At 43.9% G+C, this 18,475-nt stretch overlaps 1 protein-coding gene across 1 annotated transcript; it reads left to right on the forward strand.

Annotated features, from left to right (window-relative positions):
• Positions 1-11,865: 11,865 nt before the first annotated feature.
• On the forward strand, positions 11,866-12,390 carry LOC308259793 (uncharacterized protein C9orf40-like; the record flags this gene model as incomplete). Its single annotated transcript, XM_080691050.1, has 1 exon — positions 11,866-12,390. The coding sequence occupies one exon, from the start codon at positions 11,866-11,868 to the stop codon at positions 12,388-12,390; it is 525 nt and encodes a 174-aa protein (XP_080547176.1).
• Positions 12,391-18,475: the final 6,085 nt, after the last annotated feature.

Below are 18,475 nucleotides of genomic sequence, written 5' to 3' on the forward strand. Positions count from 1 at the left end.
GACTTCAGGTTGCCTAAGATGAACATCTTTGCTAGAACCCCACGAATCTTTATCTCCAGGGCTCTCACTGTGCTGCATAAAGTGGTCTCTTCTCAGGACCTGACCACACGTCAGAATTTTCTTGACTCCTGAGACCCAAGAAGTTCCACGGGAAATTCAGATGTGGATTCAGCAACTTGGAGAGGCTTTTCAATGTTTTTTCTAGAACTGGAGGTGAGATAATGAATCTAGAAGAAATAGCAGGAAGTTCAGCCCCTGAAGAAGCTTGTATCAATCAGCTGACGGGTTTCTTGTATGTTAAGTGGCCAGGCTGACCTTTGATGGTAGTTTGTCCCTGAATAGATTTCTGAGGACTTCAGTCAAACTATAGGGTCAAATTCAATGTGTTCAGATGAGAAGCCCGAACTATAGTAGAATTAGAAGCTTGGACTATACTTGGAAAGTAGTAGGAGCAATAGAAGCTGCTTCACCTGGGGCCAACCCCTTAATCTCTCTGTGCTTGACCAAAACATGTGACAAGAACAACTCAGAGAAGGAAAAGTTCCTTTTTGCCTTACAAAAGATCTCAGAGCTCTCACTCCACAGTCAGCCAACCCCGTTGCTCTGGGCCTGAGGTAAAGCAGAACATCATGGCAAAGGGCGTGGCAGAGGAGAGCTGCTCAGCTCATGGCAGCTGGGAAGCAAAGAGAGGAAGGAACTGGAAGAAGGCGAACTCTTCTGGGACATGCGCCCTGGGACCTACTTCCTCTAACATTCAGCCATCTGACAAGCTCGGAGCCTCGTGAGCCAGTCACTCCCAAAGCCCCACCTCCGACACTACTGCTCTGGGGGACACATGAGCATTGCAGATCTAAACCATAACATTCCAAAGTCTCAATTTCCCATACTTTAAATATTACTTATTTCCAAGTAAATCATGGATTAAATGAGAGACATGCTATCATAGAGTGCTTGGCTTTCATTAATATAATTTCTTCTTTCTTTCTATGATATGACAGTAGGCCCCATAAAAGTAATAGGGGCTGTGGGCCTATGTCTTTTCTCTCCTCCCATCCTAAGTCTATTACACTGCTTTTTAGTTTTTGGTTTTTTTTTTTTTTTTTCTTATGGTGCTTGAGATTGAAGCACTGTACCACCAAGCTATGCCCCTAACCCTCAGTTAAATTTTAATTGATTATCTTCCATATGCCAAATAAAAGTATAGTCCTTGGCCTTCAGGCTGTCAGAGGGAAACAAGATGAGTCAGACAAGTACAAGTGTCCTAGCTGCTCTGGCAAACATCTACGTGGGCATGTTGACTTTTCATTTGGAAACTTACATAAGAAGAGAGCTCGGAGAGGATCTGCTTGAACCAAGTTTTAAGAAACAAAAATTGGCCAGGTGTCCCAGAGTGTACATCCAAGGATGGACCTGTGTGTGGGCACTGGATGAAAGGGGAGGAGTGAGGTTAGCAAGCAGAGAGAGTCTTCTGCACGGACAGAACAGCGTGGCCTGTTCAGGATGGAAAGGGGTTTGGAGTCGCAGCGTGGGATGTGTGGGGCAGGTGGTAGAGCAAGAGGCAAGGTGCCATAACTAGACCAGGGCCATACTCGGAGGATCTTGTAAACCATATTTAGGGGTTTGTGCCTGACCACAAGAGTAATAAACAGACAACAGAGGAGAGTAGCACAGTCAGGTGGATATGGAAGAGTGTTTTGACAAAACTTTTCTCTCTAGCTGCAAAACAGGTTATTTTCAATGGAAAAAAAAAGAGAGAACATAAGAAAACAAATCGCTTATAATCTCACTATCAAAAAACAACCCTTAGCCAGGTGTAATCCCAGCATTTGGGAGCTGAGACAGAAGGATCGCAGTTCACAGACAGCCTCAGCTACTTACTGAGGCCTCTGCAACTCAGTGAGACCCTATTTCAAAATGAAGAATTAAAAATAGGGCTGGAGCCGGGCGTGGTGGCGCACGCTTGTAATCCCCGCGCTTGGGAGGCTGAGACAGGAGGATCGCGCAGGTTCGAAGCCAGCCGCGCGCGCTGGTTTAGGAGACCCTGTTTCCAAAATGAAAATGTAAAAATAGGTCTGGGAGTGTAGCCCGGAGGTAGAAGGGCTTCCAGGAACCCCAGTACCACCAAAAAAAAAAAAAAAAAAAATAGGGCTGGAGCCGGGCGTGGTGGCGCACGCTTGTAATCCCCGTGCTTGGGAGGCGGAGACAGAAGGATAGCGCAGGTTCGAAGCCAGTTGCACTGGCTTAAGAGACCCTGTTTCCAAATAAAAATATAAAATGGGTCTAGGAGTGTAGTCCGGAGGTAGAAGGGTTTCCAGGAACCCCAGTACCACAAAAAAAAAAAAAAAAAAAATAGGGCTGGGGTGTATCTTAGAGGTAGAATTCCCCAGGTTTCCATCCCCAGTACTACACACACACACACACACACAACCTTAATGTTCTGGAGTATGTCTTATAAAATAACTAATGGTGTAAAATGAAAAAAAATGCCTTCTTTGTTCCTACTCACTCAGTGTAGTTAATAGATGTGTGTGTGTGTGTGTGTGTGTGTGTGTGTGTGTGTGTGTGTGGCCCCACAGAGCAAACTAACACTAACACTAACTGGGTGTCATAAATAAATAGATAGATAGATAGATAGATAATAGATAGATACATATATATTTTTTTTCACTTTACTAGGGATGAAACCCAGGGGCATTCTACCTCTAAACTACACTCCCCTCCCAGCCCTATTTTTTATTTATTTATTTTTTTTAAATAGACTCTCACTAAGTTGCAGAGAGTCTCACTAAGTAGCTGAGACTGGCCACGAACCCTCAATTCTCCTGTCTCAGCTTCCCAAGTACTGGGATTATAAACATGTGCTACCATACCCTGCTTCAATAATTCTATTCTATTCTGTTTCTCTCTCTCTCTCTCTCTCTCTCTCTCTCTCTCTCTCTCTCTCTCTCTCTCTCTCTCTCTTTTTCTCTCTCTCTTCTCTTGGGTGCCATTCTACCTCTGAGCTATACCCCCAGCTGTTTCTATTCTTTGTTTTGAAGTAGGGTCTTACTAGGTTGCTGAGAGCCTTGCTACATGGCTGAGGCTGTCCTCAAATCTGTGATCCTCCTGTCTCAGCCTCCTAAACACTGGTATTTTAGGCATGCACCACCACACCTAGCTATCAATGGGTTTTTCTGGTGACCTGTCCCACCCTGAGGTTGTCTAGGGGTCTGAATCCAAATCATATCATTAGCATAAACTCTGATTTTTTTTTAATATAGAACTGGAGGTGGAACCCAGGGGCATTTCTACCTCTGGGCTATACTCCTAGACCTTTTTTATACTTTATTTGGAAACAAGGTCTTACTAAGTTGCTCAGAGCCTCACTCAGTAGCTGAGGCTGACTTTGAACCTGTGTGATCCTCCTGTCTCAGCCTCCCAACACTGGGATTACAAGCGTGCGCCACCATGCTCGGCACCAAACTCTGATTTTTTAAAAGGAATCCACTACCAATAACAAAAGACACTTCTATCACTCAGGAAACTATGGGGGGGGTAGGAGCTCTGTGACAGAAACGAGAAACAAAGACCATATATGTTTCACGTCATTCTGCACGGGGGAATGAGGCTAACATTGAGGACTGATTGCCTGCTGGGTGCAAGGCAGGTTATCTCATTTACTGTGTACTAAGTTTGCTGCTTCATGTGTGCCCACAGCCATAGGGTTATGAAGACAGCCTGCGAAGGGGAATTGTGCATTCAGCCTCGCATTACTAGGTAACTTAAGATAAACATCTTTACTAAAGTACAAAGTATCTGCATCGCCCGGGCCTGATACCCTCACTACACACCACTGGGTAGCTGAGATGGGGCATTTGAAGGCCAGAGGCAACTTTGCAAAGAGAAGACAGGCTAAGTGCTCTTAAGATGTTGTGAAAGCCAGGCGTGGTGGCGCACCCTTGTAATCCCAGTACTTGGGAGGCTGAGACAGGAGGATTGCAGGTTCTCGCTCAACCTCAGCTACTTAGTGAGGCCCTCACCATCTAAGTGAGACCCTGCTTCAAGATAATAAAGAATTAAAAAGTCAGGATGGAGATGTACCTCAGAGGTAGAATGCCCTTGGGTTCAATTCCCAGTAACACACACACACACACACACACACACACACACACACACACACAGATGTTGTGAGACACACAAGTAGATGCATAGGCTTAGTCGAGAGAAATCTGGGTTTGAATAGGAATTTTGGGATTGATTGCTTGTGTAAGAGAATGTGTCCCAGGAAGAGCGAGAAGAACAGGAGTAAAGCCCAGGGAAACTCCAGAATTTAAGAAGCAGAGTTTGCATGTATGAATAGATCGCTTTGAGTCTCACTATGATGTATGTTTATAATACACCAGTAAAAGTATTTGTTTAAGCAGCAGAGTAAAGGAGACCCTATTTGGGTCTGTGCAGAAGGGTCAAAGAAGCATCATTAGAGAAAGGCATCCTGGAATTCACCAAGTGCCAAATGTCAGAGGCCAACGGCGTGAGCCGTGAGGAGAGGACCCGGGCTTTCGCCATTACGAGTAGGAATTTGGCCAGAGCCTTTCATGCAGGGGCTGGGAGGAGGCTGCTTGCAGCAGACAGAAGAATGGGTGGGAAGCTACACTTTTTTTTTTTTTGAGTGCTTGACTATGAAGAAAGAGGGTTTGTACTTGATTGATTTGTTTTATTTTTAAAGACTAGAGAAAATAGCATTTTTTTTAATAAGGGAAAGGAGCCAAGGAGGCTAAAAATAGACCCTGGAGAGAGGGAATAACCAAGGGAGAAAAGTTCTGTAGCACTTTTCCTCAACTAGGGGTAGCCAGTGTCTGGAGACATCTTTGCTTGTCACAGGTGGGGCAGAGGCCGGGGAGGCTGTTACATGACCCTCAGAACGTAGGACAGCCCTGCACGGCAAAGAGCTATCTGGTCCAAATGTCACCAGTGTTGAGCTCAAGAAATCTGACTCTAAAAGGAAGAAAAATCAGATCAAGAACATAAATGAGAGCCGGGCGTGGTGGCATATGCTTGTAATCCAGGACTTGGGAGGCTGAGACAGGAAGATCACACAGGTTCGAAGCCAGCCTCAGCTACTTAGTGAGGCTCTCAGCAACTTAGTGGGACCCTGTTTCCAAATAAAATATAAAAAAGGTCGGGAGTGTAGCCCAGAGGTAGAAAGCCCCTGGGTTCTATCCCCAGAACCACACACACACACACACACACACACACACACACACACACATACACACACACACAAGAACATAAATGAGGGCCAGAGATGGTGCTCAACGGTAAACCACTTGCTGATCATGTGCAAAGTCCCCAAAAGATTACAAATGATAGGATTAGCTGCCAGATGCTGTCATTCAATAAACATTTGTTGGATTAATAAAAGATTGAACAATTCTCTAAGTAGATTCCATTTCATATCTTTCTATCTGGAAAGTCTGTAAGAAAAAAAACTATGGAGATACTATAGGCTCAGAAATAAAATGCAGGTTTATATTCTTAAGTATTGAATAAAATGATGCTGTCTAGAAAATGCAGGGAAGACTTGGAAGATGGGAATGGAGGCAGAAAATGGGTGTCCACTGAGTGTCTACTTTATATAGTTGTGAGTGCTATCACGCTCCAGCGAGTGAGGTATTAGCTCCGATAGTGGAGGAGGAAACAGACTCACAGAGGTCAAATTATCATTAGGCCAATTGCAATTGTGCACACCTGTAATTCTAGACTTGGGAGGCTGAGACAAGAAGATAGAAGATTTGAGGCCAGCCTCAGCAACTTCACAAGACCCTGCTTCAGAATTTAAAAACTAAAAAAATAGGGGTTGGGGTGTGCCTCAGGGGGGAATGTTTCTGTGTTTAATCCCCAGTACCAAAAAAAAAAAAAAAAAGAAAGAAAGAAAGAAAGAAAGAAAGAAAGAAAGAAAGAAAGAAAAGAAAAAGTTATCACTAGGTAGGTCACTCATCTAGTGATAAATGGAACCAAGATCCTTCCTTCCTTCCTTCCTTCCTTCCTTCCTTCCTTCCATGAGATTGAACCCAGGGGCATTCTACCTCTGAGCTACACCCCCACCCCTTTTTATTATTTATTTTGAAACAGGGTCTCACTAAGTTGCTGAGGGCCTTGCTACATTTCCGAGGCTGGCCTTGAACCCATGATTCTCCTGTCTCAACCTCCCAAGTACTGGGGTTACGGGCTTGAGCCACCACTCCAGGCTTGGAACCCAAACCTAGTTATGTTGCACTCTCCCTCCAGATTCTTTCCACTGTCAGATATCGTCTTTCTGCAACGGCCAAATCAAATAACCTCTCAGCCTTACATGATGAACAGGAATTTGCCAAATAAAGAGGGGAAGAGAAAGGGACAGGAATATTCCAGATGTTGCAGGGCACATGCAAATGCCCTGAGGTGTGAGACAAGCTGTCTGGGGAGACCAAGTGACGGAAACAGATGGCACGTGGAGGGCTGGGCCACAGCTAAGCCTGTTGGAGAACACAGCAGTTATTAATTTTAGCTTCCGATGATGCTATTCAGGCAACTGGAGCCTCCCCTCTGCTCTGGCTTACGAGGTTTTCTTTTTCTCAGTATTCCAAGCACAGTGGTATCTAAATATTGGTTTAGAGTAGAGCAGACCTTTTTCTTTTCCATGAAAGCAAAAGTGAGCTAAATAACATACAACTCCCTTGTCTGAGACACTCATTTTACAAGGTAAAATGAGTTACAGATTAATTGGGGAATATTCAAGTTCCCATTAAGCCACAGTAGGCGCACAGTGGCACAGAACATAAAACCAGCACCATTAAGGAGAAGCTGTAGCTTGCTAACTATAATGCCAAATAAATGTCACCCTCTGCTCGGGCTCTTTAAGAGTTCTTCCAAATTAAAAATAACAAGTACTCGGTTGTATTTCCTGACATTTCCTGTTTACAGGGTGTGTGTTCTAACAGCTGTGTTAGAAAGTGTGACCTAAGAGCTTTCAGATCAAATTGTTTGTCCTCTGAAGCTGCCGGGTGCCAAGCTAGGGGATTACCCCCACTCGGCCAGAGCCGAGCTCCTGGCTGGCTGGGTCCAGCTCCCGGCCACAGTGTTCTATGACATCAGCAGAAGGACAAAGTGTGGCCGGAGGTCAGGCTGCCGCCCACCGTCTCGGATCACGTGGCTCGACTGGACCGGCAGGGGAGTGTGATTGTGACACGTAGTATTTCGTGGCGAGTCCTGGGCGTCGTGGTCTCAGAGCAGAGGTTGCGAGACATAGATGAATGCAGAACCTTCCAAGTCGTTTGCTCTCTCCCTACCCCAACGTTTTCCCCTGCCCTGGAAAAGGACAAAAAAGCAGGATATATCCCAGATTGCTGGACACATGCCCAGTTATTCTCTTGGAACAAGGGGCCCTTCCCTGACGGTGATAGGTAAATGTTCATGCATTCAAAAAATATTTTATTTATTCATTCATTCATTCATTCACCTATTTATTTAGGTACTAGGAATTTAACCCAGTAACATTCTACCTCCAAAATATACCCAGTGCTTCTAATTTTTTATTTATTTTAATTTTTTTATTGGTGCATTGTAGTCATACATCTTAATGGGATAAAAGATGGTGGAGACATACACGCACACATTGCCAATTAGCCCTTAACCAATTCCAGCCCCATTCCCTCCCCCTCGCTGCTTCCCATGCTCGGCTTAGTGATTGACTTTGATATGTTTGTTTTAGTTATTTATTTATTTTGAAGCAGGGTCTTGTTAAGTTGCTGAAGCTGATCCTGAATCTGATTCTCCTGTACTAGTGATTCTCAAGTACTAGGATTATAGGTATGCACCACCATGCCTAGCCCCTTATTTTTAAATATTTATTTATTTATTTATTTTTGCAGTACTGGGGATGGGACCCAGGGGCATTCTACCTCCAAGCTATACCCCCAGCCCTATTTATTATTATTTTTTTTTGGTAGCCTCCGGGCTATACTCTCAGACCTATTTCTATATTTTTATTTGGAAACAGGGTATCTTAAGCCAAGGAGGCTGGCTTCGAACCTGCGCGATCCTCCTGTCTCCGCCTCCCAAGTGCGGGAATTACAAGGGTGCGCCACCACGCCCGGCTTCTATTTTTTATTCTTTATTTTGAAACAGGGTCTTGCTGAGTTGCAGAGGGCCTCACTAAGTAGTAGCTGACGCTGTCTGTGAACCACAATCCTCCTGTTTCAGCCTCCTGAATGCTGGGATTATAAGCGTGCACCACCATGACCGGCCTCCCACTTTTTATATACACTAAATTCAAGCCCATTTTTATCACTTTCAGGTCACTAATTCACTAATTCCCACTTTAGTGTATTTATTTTATTTTATTTTTTTGGTACTGGAGATTGAACCCAGGGGCTTTCTACCTCTGAGCTATATCTCCAGTCTTTTTAATTTTTTTGTTTGAAACAGGGTCTTGCTAAGTTTGCTGAGGCTAGCCCCAAACCTGGGTTCCTCCTGTCTCTGTACTGGAATTACAGGCATGTGGTACCATGCCCAGCTCTGCTCTGGGAAATTTAAAGCTATACAAGTGATATTTTCACAATTTTAGGCAAAAACATTAATGCATAAATATGTTCATTACAGCATTATTTAAATACCAAAACCTGCATAGCAAATAAAAATGAATTAGAAAATAGTCAAAAAGGTAAATGTACGTTTATTTACTTACTTGCTTGCTTATTTATTCACTTTTATCTGTTTATTTTGCAGTTCTGGGAACCAAACCCAGGGCCTTGTACATGCAAGGCAATTACTCTACCACCAAGCTACTCCCCCAGTCCTATTCATTTCTTCTTTGAGAGAGGGTCTTGCTATGATGCTCAGCCTGAGCAAAAGTGACCCTCTCACCTCAGCCTCCCCCCTAGCTGGAACTATAGGCATGCTCCACCACATCCACCTTAAATGTAAGTTTATGATCACAGTGCATGGGTAAAAACAATATGATCCATTAACAGTGAGTTGTGCAGTCATTAACAGTTACACTTAAGAATGTTAGTACTAAAAGGAAATGGTGACACTAATAATATTGGAGCTAGACACAATGGACACATCTGCAATCCCACTATTCAAGGGGTCTGGGGCAGAAGGGTTGTAAGTTCAAGGTCAGCCAGAGCAATTTAGCGAGACTCTGTCTCAAAATAATTTGAGAAATGAATAGGACTGGAGGAGTAGCTCAGCCAGTGAGGCCGGTGACCAGAGTGCCACTCTTTAGCAGAGCAGAAAAAGTAGCAGCTGTTATAACCAAAGGGGTACAATCCCAAATTTGAGTCTTATTCGATTAAAATAATGAACCTAAGAAAATGAACTGTAGCTGCTGACCATAAAAATCTCTCTGCAAGAGTGTGCAGCTGTCCACGGAGAACTAGAAAGTGAGGCATCTGTCAGTTTTATTTTTCACATCCTGCACTATATATTTTCTTACTAATATTGAGAGCTGTGGGAGGTAAGCAGAGAGATTGCTTCTATGGTAGCACAAAGCAGAAGGGATGGGGCAGGCCAAGATAGGTCTATCTCTAGTTGATTGGTGGTTTCATCCATTGGGCAGGATGGCTATCACCTCTGTTCTCAGTTTAATCCTGCTTTTCACGGTTGGACACCTGCTTTCATTAACTATCAACCTCCAGGGGAGAATTGATGGTGCAGCAACTAATTTTTTTTTTTTTTAGAAAGTCACATCAAATAATAAATTGCTATTTATATCTATTTTAAAACTATCTCATGTGACTTAAGACTACCAAGGGGAAAATGGCAAGGGATAATGAGAGTGTGTCCTATGTAATATTTAAACTGTAAACCCAGCAAGACCAGTTAACTAAGGAGATTAAATAGATACAGAAGATGGGCATAACAAAGTTTGGTATTTGCAAAAGGTGTTTATCATCCTTCCAATTGGGGGAAAAAAAGCAATCATAGAGTTGTTAGTGGAGGTCTAGGCTATCAAGCCATTAGATTATTTTTTATCTATTCTTGCCCATTTTACCACAAGGTAAGATAATTTTCTCTATAGTAAATAAATATCTTCTGCTTTTAACAAGCTTAGGGTATAATACTGAGCCAGCCGCCCACCTCCTGTTTCTTCTTTACTAAAAGGAGAAGTTGATTCCTGTCATTCCTATGGTTTGTGTTTCTCCAAAGGAAACTGTTCAAATAGTTTTAAGACGTGACTTAGTATATATTATCTATGCTAAGACAAATTTAAAATTTAATTGTAAAGCATCCCATTGTTTTATGTACTACTAACAAAGAAAAGCCTGCCAACTAAACTATGACGCAGTGCCCTGACTATAACCCTGTGAGCCCCAAATCAGTTACGCCAACCTCTCAAGTGTCGAAATGTGGGCGATGATTCCTGCTTTCTATCATATGATTTGTCTTATGTTAGGAAATACTTTTGTATATATTTCAGTAACAAGACACAACACAATTTTGTTTGTGAGTATCTTTCTCAGATCCCATAAGAACACTTGGTTCTTTTTTTTTTTTTCAAAAATATATGGAATCGCAATCGTTTCTCTAGTGATTTATTCAGATGTCAGATTCCTGTCTCAGTATTTCCATGTCTTCTGCAAATACAGTAACTTTGCATATCAGTGGTAAATGATAGTGCAATTTTTTGTAAAGTGAACAGCAACTGAGCTCAACATGTTATTACCAACAGTGTACTTAACTCAGCTGGAGCGATAACAATACGATAGCGCCAACTAAGTTTGCGCATGTGCAGACCTCACGGCTGTGGTCTGACGGCAGCCAGAGCTGTTTCCCAGTCAAATTCAGAGATGTTTAAAGATATGACGGTGAGGCAGGAAGGATACAGGTGTGTTTGGAAACAGATGACTTGAGATAGCCTGTTCATCTCCCACGATGGATGTCTGGCATAGAGGCATAGAGTGAGTGTTTAATACTCTTTGGTTGTTGAAGAATTGAATAAAAAGATGGAGCCGGGCGTCATGGCGCACGCTTGTAATCCCAGCATTCGGGAGGCTGAGACCTGAGGTTCACGGTTCGCGGACAGCCTCAGCTACTTAGTGAGGCCCTCCGCAACTCAGTGAGACCCTGTTTCAAAATAAAGAATAAAAAATAGGGCAGGGGGTATAGCTTGGAGGTGAAATGCCCCTGGGTTCCATCCCCAGCCCCGCAAAAGAAGAAAAGAAAAGAAAAGATGGATAAAAGGATTAATGAAGGAAGAAAGAAGTAGCTAATTGGGAACACTGCCTTCAAGAGAGTTTCTTATTTAATGGGACATTGTCCTGCAGTCTTGAATTACAAACACTGGCTGGAATTATGTCTCCCAACCTTCACCTAGAACATGGGTATTTGATTCACATTCCTGTCTCCTCTTGACTTTCTTTGTACTGGGGATTGAATTCAGGGGCATTCTATCCCTGAGCTACACCTCCAACCCTTTTTATTTCTTATCTCAAAAACAGGATCTTACTAAGTTGCAGAGGCTAGCCTCAAACCTGTGGTCCTTCTGTCTTAGCGTCCCAAGCTTACTTCTTATGCCTCCAATAGAGGATGAAACTCAAGCCGGGCGTGGTGGCGCACACTTATAATCCCAGCATTTGGGAGGCTGAGACAGGAGGATTGCAGTTCAAGGACAGCCTCAACTACTTATTAGTGAGGCCCTTTGCAACTCAGTGAGACCCTGTTTCAAAATAAAGAATAAAACAGTAGGGCTGGGGGTGTAGCTCAGAGGTAGAATGCCCCTGGATCCCATCACCAGAAAACCAACAACAGGCCGCTCGACGTCCGGGCCGCAGCGGCGCGGGGCGGGGAGAGCGCGCGGCTGCCTCCGGCCCTCGGCCTCGCCCTCCGCCCCGCGCCGGGCCCATGGCCAAGCGGCGAGCGGCCGAGCCGCTGACGTTCCACGTGCCTTGCAAGCGGTTCCTGCCCTGCGAGCTCCCGGAGGGGCCGCCGCCGCGCTGGGCCCCGCCGCCGGGCGCCGCGCACCCCGCCCGGCCCCGCAAGCGCAGGATCGACGCGGGGGCCATGGCCGAGCCCTCGGCGTCGCCCAGCAAGCGCCGCGACGGCGGGGAGGGCCGCGCCCCGGGCGGCGGGCGGCCGGGCTGCGGCCTGGACACCGGCGAGCCGCCGCGGTCGCCTCCGCAGGGCGGCCCGGGCCGGGACTCGCGCGAGCGCCGGGCCCCGGGCGGCGGCGGCGACCGCGGGGCGGGGCGCGCGGGGCCGCCGCGCCAGCACAATGAAGAATTTTGGCAGTATAATAGCTTCCAGTATTGGAGGAATCCTTTACCGCCTATTGATCTGGCAGACATTGAAGATGTAAGTGAAAACAGACCAACAGAAGCACCACTTCAAGGCAAGAATGAAGTGGTTGAGATTGACATGGAGTCCTGACATGAGGAGCTGAAGAAATGGGATCCCCTGAATGGAGGAGACATCTCCATGGAAATTCACATGTTCTTAAGGAAAAGTTGCTTTCCATACTTGACGTCGTAACATTTCCAAACCTGAAAAATGAGGAAAAGTTGTTTTAAAGATAAATGCCCTTAGTTACTACTGACACCTCCCACTAGGGATTTGTCAGTACTATAGTACAGCTGTGGAAGCAGTATTTATGCGTCTTAAAGACAAAGAAAATTTTTTTAGGTTCTAACTTGGAAGGAACTGATCTAATAAAAAGGAATTTCTGGCAGTTTTAGTTATAGGTGGGAAACAGTCATATCTTCCTCTTGTCAGCATCAAAAAAATTTATTTGGTACATGAAGTGAGTATCATTTTATAACAACTTATTTATACTTTCTAATACATCTTATTGGCTCAGTGGAATAGCTGACTTGAACATCTATGCAAACCTGAAATGTGGGGGATTCTTTTTGAAAGTTAATCTTGTTTTGATGGAGCTTTGTAAATGAAAAGTAGTGAGAATTTTGTGTAGCATGTTTAAAATCTGGTGTTTGTTAAACTCTGGGTGATAAAGAAAAATGAGAAATAAGTCAGTGCCTGCCTCCCCTCCCCCCAAACACACTTTAAAGATATAAAAGGAAGGACATTTGTTACATGACCAGTTTCTTGGTTTTGAATTTATTTGAAGGCATGGTTTTTATTGCTTATTGACTTATACCTATAGTTCTCAACACTGACAGGACTTTAAAACTGTCTGGTCCCTGTTACAGAGCGATGCTCATTATTCTGAGATGGGCCTTAGATAGAGCTATTTTTTTAAACACTGGTCCTCCTTTCCTCTAATGTGCAGACAGGGTTGAGAACCACTAGATTTATGGGAATTTTTCCTGTTTAAAGGAAATAGCTAATTTGCCCTAGAACAATGCCTGTTAGCTTTGTTTTTATTTTGTTCTGTTGATGACTTTGTTACAAATAAGTTATTGTGTTGCTTTTACTGTACATTGTTTAAAAAAAATAAAGCAATTTGTGTTTGAGTTAAAAAAAAAAAAAAAAAAAAGAAAACCAACAACAACAACAAAACAAAACAGTATGAAACTCCAAGGTGCATGTAGAAGACTCAGTGTAGCCCAAGATCTGGTTTCCCCGTGGCCTTGACTTCTCACCGTCTCTGCAGCCCACTCCCAGCCTCCTTCTCCCTTGTCCTTGTTTTCAGACATTCTATGCTGTTCCTTCCTTGCACATGGCCAACCCACCCAAGTTGGCACCTCGTGTCCAGATGGCCACGGGTCATGCAGTGCTCCGTGCTCTGCCCTCAGGTGGCACGCAGACTGCTGTGAAGCTGCTCCTTTTTGCCAGTCTTCTCTACTGCTGTCTTGCTTATTCTGTTTTTTCCCCACATGCCCTCAACACCTTCAACTTCAAGTTCAGAAAACCCTATTACTTCCTGAGCTCTCTTGCAGTACTTAAAAATTCTACCCAAGCTGGGCCTGGGAGCTCTTGCCAGTAATATAGGCATTTGGAAGGCTGAGATAGGAGGATCGCAGGTTCGAGGCCAGCCTCAGCAACTTAGCAAGATCCTCAGAATCTTAGACCCTGTTTCAAAATAGAAAATAAAAAAGGCTGAGAGTGTAGCTCAGATGCAGAGTGATGCTAGTTCAATGCCCATTACCAAAGAAACATCAAACAAACAAAAAAGGAAAAAAAACCCACTCACAACCTCCCATCCTTCCAGTTATTTTTTCTCTTCTAGCTCTAGCCCTTTCTCTTTCAAAGCCAAGTGTTTAAAGTTTTGCTGTTAAGCCAGGCGTGGTGGTGCACGCTTGTAATCCCAGCATTCGGGAGGCTGAGACAGGAGGATCGCGGTTCACGGACAGCCTCGCTACTTAGTGAGACCCTCTGCAACTCAGTGAGACCCGGTTTCCAAATAAAGAATAAAAAATAGGGCAGAAGGTGTAGCTCGGAGGTCAAATGCCCCTGGGTTCCATCCCCAGACCCGCAAAAATAAATAAATAAATAAAGTCTCGCTGTTATTTCTATCTTTACTTTCACCTCCCATTCACTTCAAGTTTACTGCAATCTGGCAAACCTGCTCACCAAGCCAATAAACTTGTTTTCAACGGTCACTAATGGCTTCCATATGGCCCACCCTTGCCTGCCCTGACCTCCCTATGGCATTTAATACTGCTGAAAATTTCTCCTTGACATTTCTTCCCCTTTGGTTTTTGAGGTAGCGTTCTCTCCTATTTTTTTTTTTTTCATATCTAACTGTTTTATTCTTTGGTCACACAGAAGGTGGCTCTGTCTTCAGTTTATTGTCCCCCCACTCTACTTATGAGCACTCTGAGGTGGTCTCCAAATACACTTACCCTATTTCCACATATGGCGTGCAGCCTCAGACCTGTATGTCCAATTACAACTTTGCTCCACAGTATGGTAACAGGTCTCAAATTAAACGTCTTCCCCCATAAGCCTGTTTCTCCTGCTGCTTCAGTGACCAGCGCCACCATGCACAGCCATCCAGCTGGAAATGCGTCCATCCCTGGACTCAACCCTCCTTCCCCCACGTAACTGGTCAGTTACTGAGGTTTTGGGGGCCTGCATCCTACCATCTCTGAGATTCACTTCCACCACCTCTACTTTGGCTGAGGCCCTTGTCCTCCATCACCTGGGGCATCATAGTGGTCTGCTAATTGCTTCTTCTCCAATCTATCTGCCATACCACTGCCAGAAAATCTTTCTAAATTGTGGATCAAATCAGGTCATGCTATTTCCCAGTACCACTAAATAAATCGATATGCCCTGCAACTTATCCTCTTTCAGGACTCTCACATCATTTCATACCACTTACCATATATGCTTTTATTTTTAACGTTTGTGCAGCAAAATTGGCCTGAGGTAATTCAGTGGTAGAGTGCTTACCTAGCATGCACAAGACCCTGGTTCAATCCTAAGTACTACACACACACACACACACACACACACACACACACACACACACGAAAGAAATTACTATAAATTATCATACTGGGTTTTATATTAAAGTTCTTTGTTTAGCTAACATTCTGTGTGTGTATGTGTGTGTATGTGTGTGTGTGTGTGTGCGTGTGTGTGTGTGTGTGTGTGTGTGTGTGTGTGTGAGATGGAGACTGAATCCAAGGATGTTCTACCTCTGAGCTACACCCTCAGCCTATTTTATTCTTTTTTTTTTTTTTTTTTTGGTGGTACTGGGGTTCCTGGAAACCCTTCTACCTGTGGGCTACACTCCCAGACCTATTTTTACATTTTTATTTGGAAACAGGGTCTCCTAAGCAAGCAAGTGCAGCTAGCTTCGAACCTGCGTGATCCTCCTGTCTCTGCCTCCCAAGCGCAGGGATTACCAGCGTGCGCCACCATGCCCAGCTTATTCTCTGTTTTGAAACAGATGAACCTGTGATCCTCCTGTCTCAGCCTCCCAAGTACTGGGATTACAGGCAAGAGCCCTATGCCACATTTATCTAACATTCTTTAAACTCTTAAAGACAGTATATAACTCCTTCAAGCAAACATATTTCAAGTATAGAAAATAATATCCCTTATTACACTGATACTTTTATTTGTAATTCATTCACTTAGACTGATAATATAGTATTTCATTTTCTGTATATTCCACAATCTATCCAATCTCCTGCTTCTAATTTGTTGCTGAGTTTTTTTTTTTTTTCTTTTTCTTTTTTTCTGGTACTGGGGATGGAACCTAAGGGCATTGTACCTTCGAGCTATGACCCCAGCCCTATATTTTTAGTCTTTTTCTTTTTTAAACAGGGTCTCCCTGAGTTGCAATGGCCTCACTAAGTAGCTAAGGCTGTCTTAGAACCACAATCCTCTGATTTCAGCCGCCCGAATGCTGGGATTACAAGTGTGCACCCACCCCACGCCCAGCTTGTTGCTGTTTTGATACAATAAATATGTTCAAACATGATCTCTTGTGTACACACAAAAGAGATTTTCAAGAGTGCCTTTCTGGGAATCCATTCCTATTAATGGAGTGTTGGACTATGTGCATCTCCAGCGCTGCCAGTTCTGGCCCGTGCCTCTGTCAGGGCCAGGAACTCTTCCAGGCACTGGAAATGAGGCCGCTGCTAAAAGCAAGCCCTGCTCTCACGGCACATAAAGCTGGGGGAAGGGATGCAAATAGTAAACTATGAATAGAGGTTCCCTCGTCCTCAACACTCAGACGTTTTTCTTTTAGTGCCATTCATCTGGCAGATATAAAATGGTCTATGGGATGAATGGATTATAAAATTGTGGGATATCCACACAATGGAATTCTACTCAGTAATAAAAAACATATGAGGGAAAACACATGGCCCTTCACTTTCTGTGACTGGCTAATCTCATTTACCATAATGTTCTCCAGAGCCATTCATTTTCCTGCAAATGACAATTTTGTTTGGAAGCAGATTCTTACTAGGTTGATTAATCTCACTACATGTTGAAACTGATTCCAAATAAAAATAAAAATAGAGCTGGGGTATAGCTTGGAGGCAGAATACCCCTGGATTCAATCCCCAGTACTATAAAATAAAAATAAAAATAATAGATAAATTAAAAGGGCTGGGGATATAGCTCAGAGATAGAATGCCCTGGATTCAATCCCCAGTACTGCAAAAAAAATTATTTTTAATTTTTCTTGAACATTTAAAAGATGAATACACCCAGAATTAATTTTTGTACACAGTATGTGGTAGCTATGCAATTTTATTTTGTTTTCCTATATGGAAGCTCATTATCTTAGCGCCTCTTCCTTGACTAATATATCTTTCCCTCACTGATTTGCAGTGTCACCCATTTGTCACAGGGTAAGTTCCTGTATACCTTTGGATCAGTTTCTGTGTTTTCATTTCTCTTTCACTGGTCTGCTTGCTTACCCCTTGACCAGTGAGGTAAGATAGAATGAATGAATGAATGAATGAATAAATAAATAAATAAATAAATAAATAATTCAAAAAAGGCAAGCCAGGCATAGTGGCACACACCTGTAATCCCAGGACTTGGGAGGCTGGAACAGGAGGATCACAGGTTCTGGGCCAGCCTCAGCAACTTATCTAGACCCTATTTCAACATGAAAAATTGAAAAGGGGTAGAGTTATAGCTTGGAGGTAGAATGCCCCCGGGTTCAATCCCTAGTACCACAAAAGGAGTAGGAGGAGGAAGAAGAGGAGGAGGAAGGGGGGTAGGAGGAGGAGGAAGAGGAAAAGGAGGAGGAAGAGCGCGAAACGGAGGAAAGGAGACAAAGGAAGAGCAAGGAAATAAAAATTTAATTCAGAAGTCCTACGTGCTTTTCCAGGCTCGTCACTCCCAAATTTCTGGGGAAAACTATAAATCTACCTGAGGCACTGTTAACTGTTCCAGCAATAAATAGATTAAGTAAAGAGAAATACAACTTTTTCTTTTTTTGTACTGGGGATTGAACCCAGGTACGTTCTACCTTTGAGCTACACTCACAGTCCTTTTTGTTTGTTTGTTTGTTTGTTTTTATTTTAAACCAGGTCTTACTCGTTTGCCGAGAGCCTAGCTACATTGCAGAAACTGACTTGAACCCATGGTCCTCCTGTCTCGGCCTCCCAAGTACTCAAATTACAGGTGTGCACCACCATGCCAGGCTGAGAGATATATTTTAAGAAACCTATACTTTGGAGGACTCTCCAGGCTTACCTATTGACCAGATAATGGAGACTACATCAGTCTAAGGATCCTGAGAATGAGCAGATTATCCGAAAGCATTTTACCATCCCCAGACTGGTGTCATCTCTCCGTGCCTCGCCATACCCCACCTTCACCAAGCACCCTATAAAAGAGGGGTCAAGAACTCCAAAAAATGTCTCTCGCTCACGCGATGGCCCACATCCCCCCTCAAACGTGTGTCCTTGCTCTCCTAAATAAATCTCTGAGCCTCACTAAGACATGCAGAAATTCCTTTCTGCCATTTATGTAAAGGACCCCACTGGTTCTGAGTCTAGCGCCCCCTCTCTGGGAACTTGTCAAGACCTTCTTCTGGAAGGATCTCTCCTCCCATGGCACAACCTCGGACCAATTT

Source organism: Muscardinus avellanarius, assembly GCF_963383645.1.
Source record: "Muscardinus avellanarius genome assembly, chromosome: 3".
NCBI classification, from domain to species: Eukaryota; Metazoa; Chordata; class Mammalia; order Rodentia; family Gliridae; genus Muscardinus; species Muscardinus avellanarius.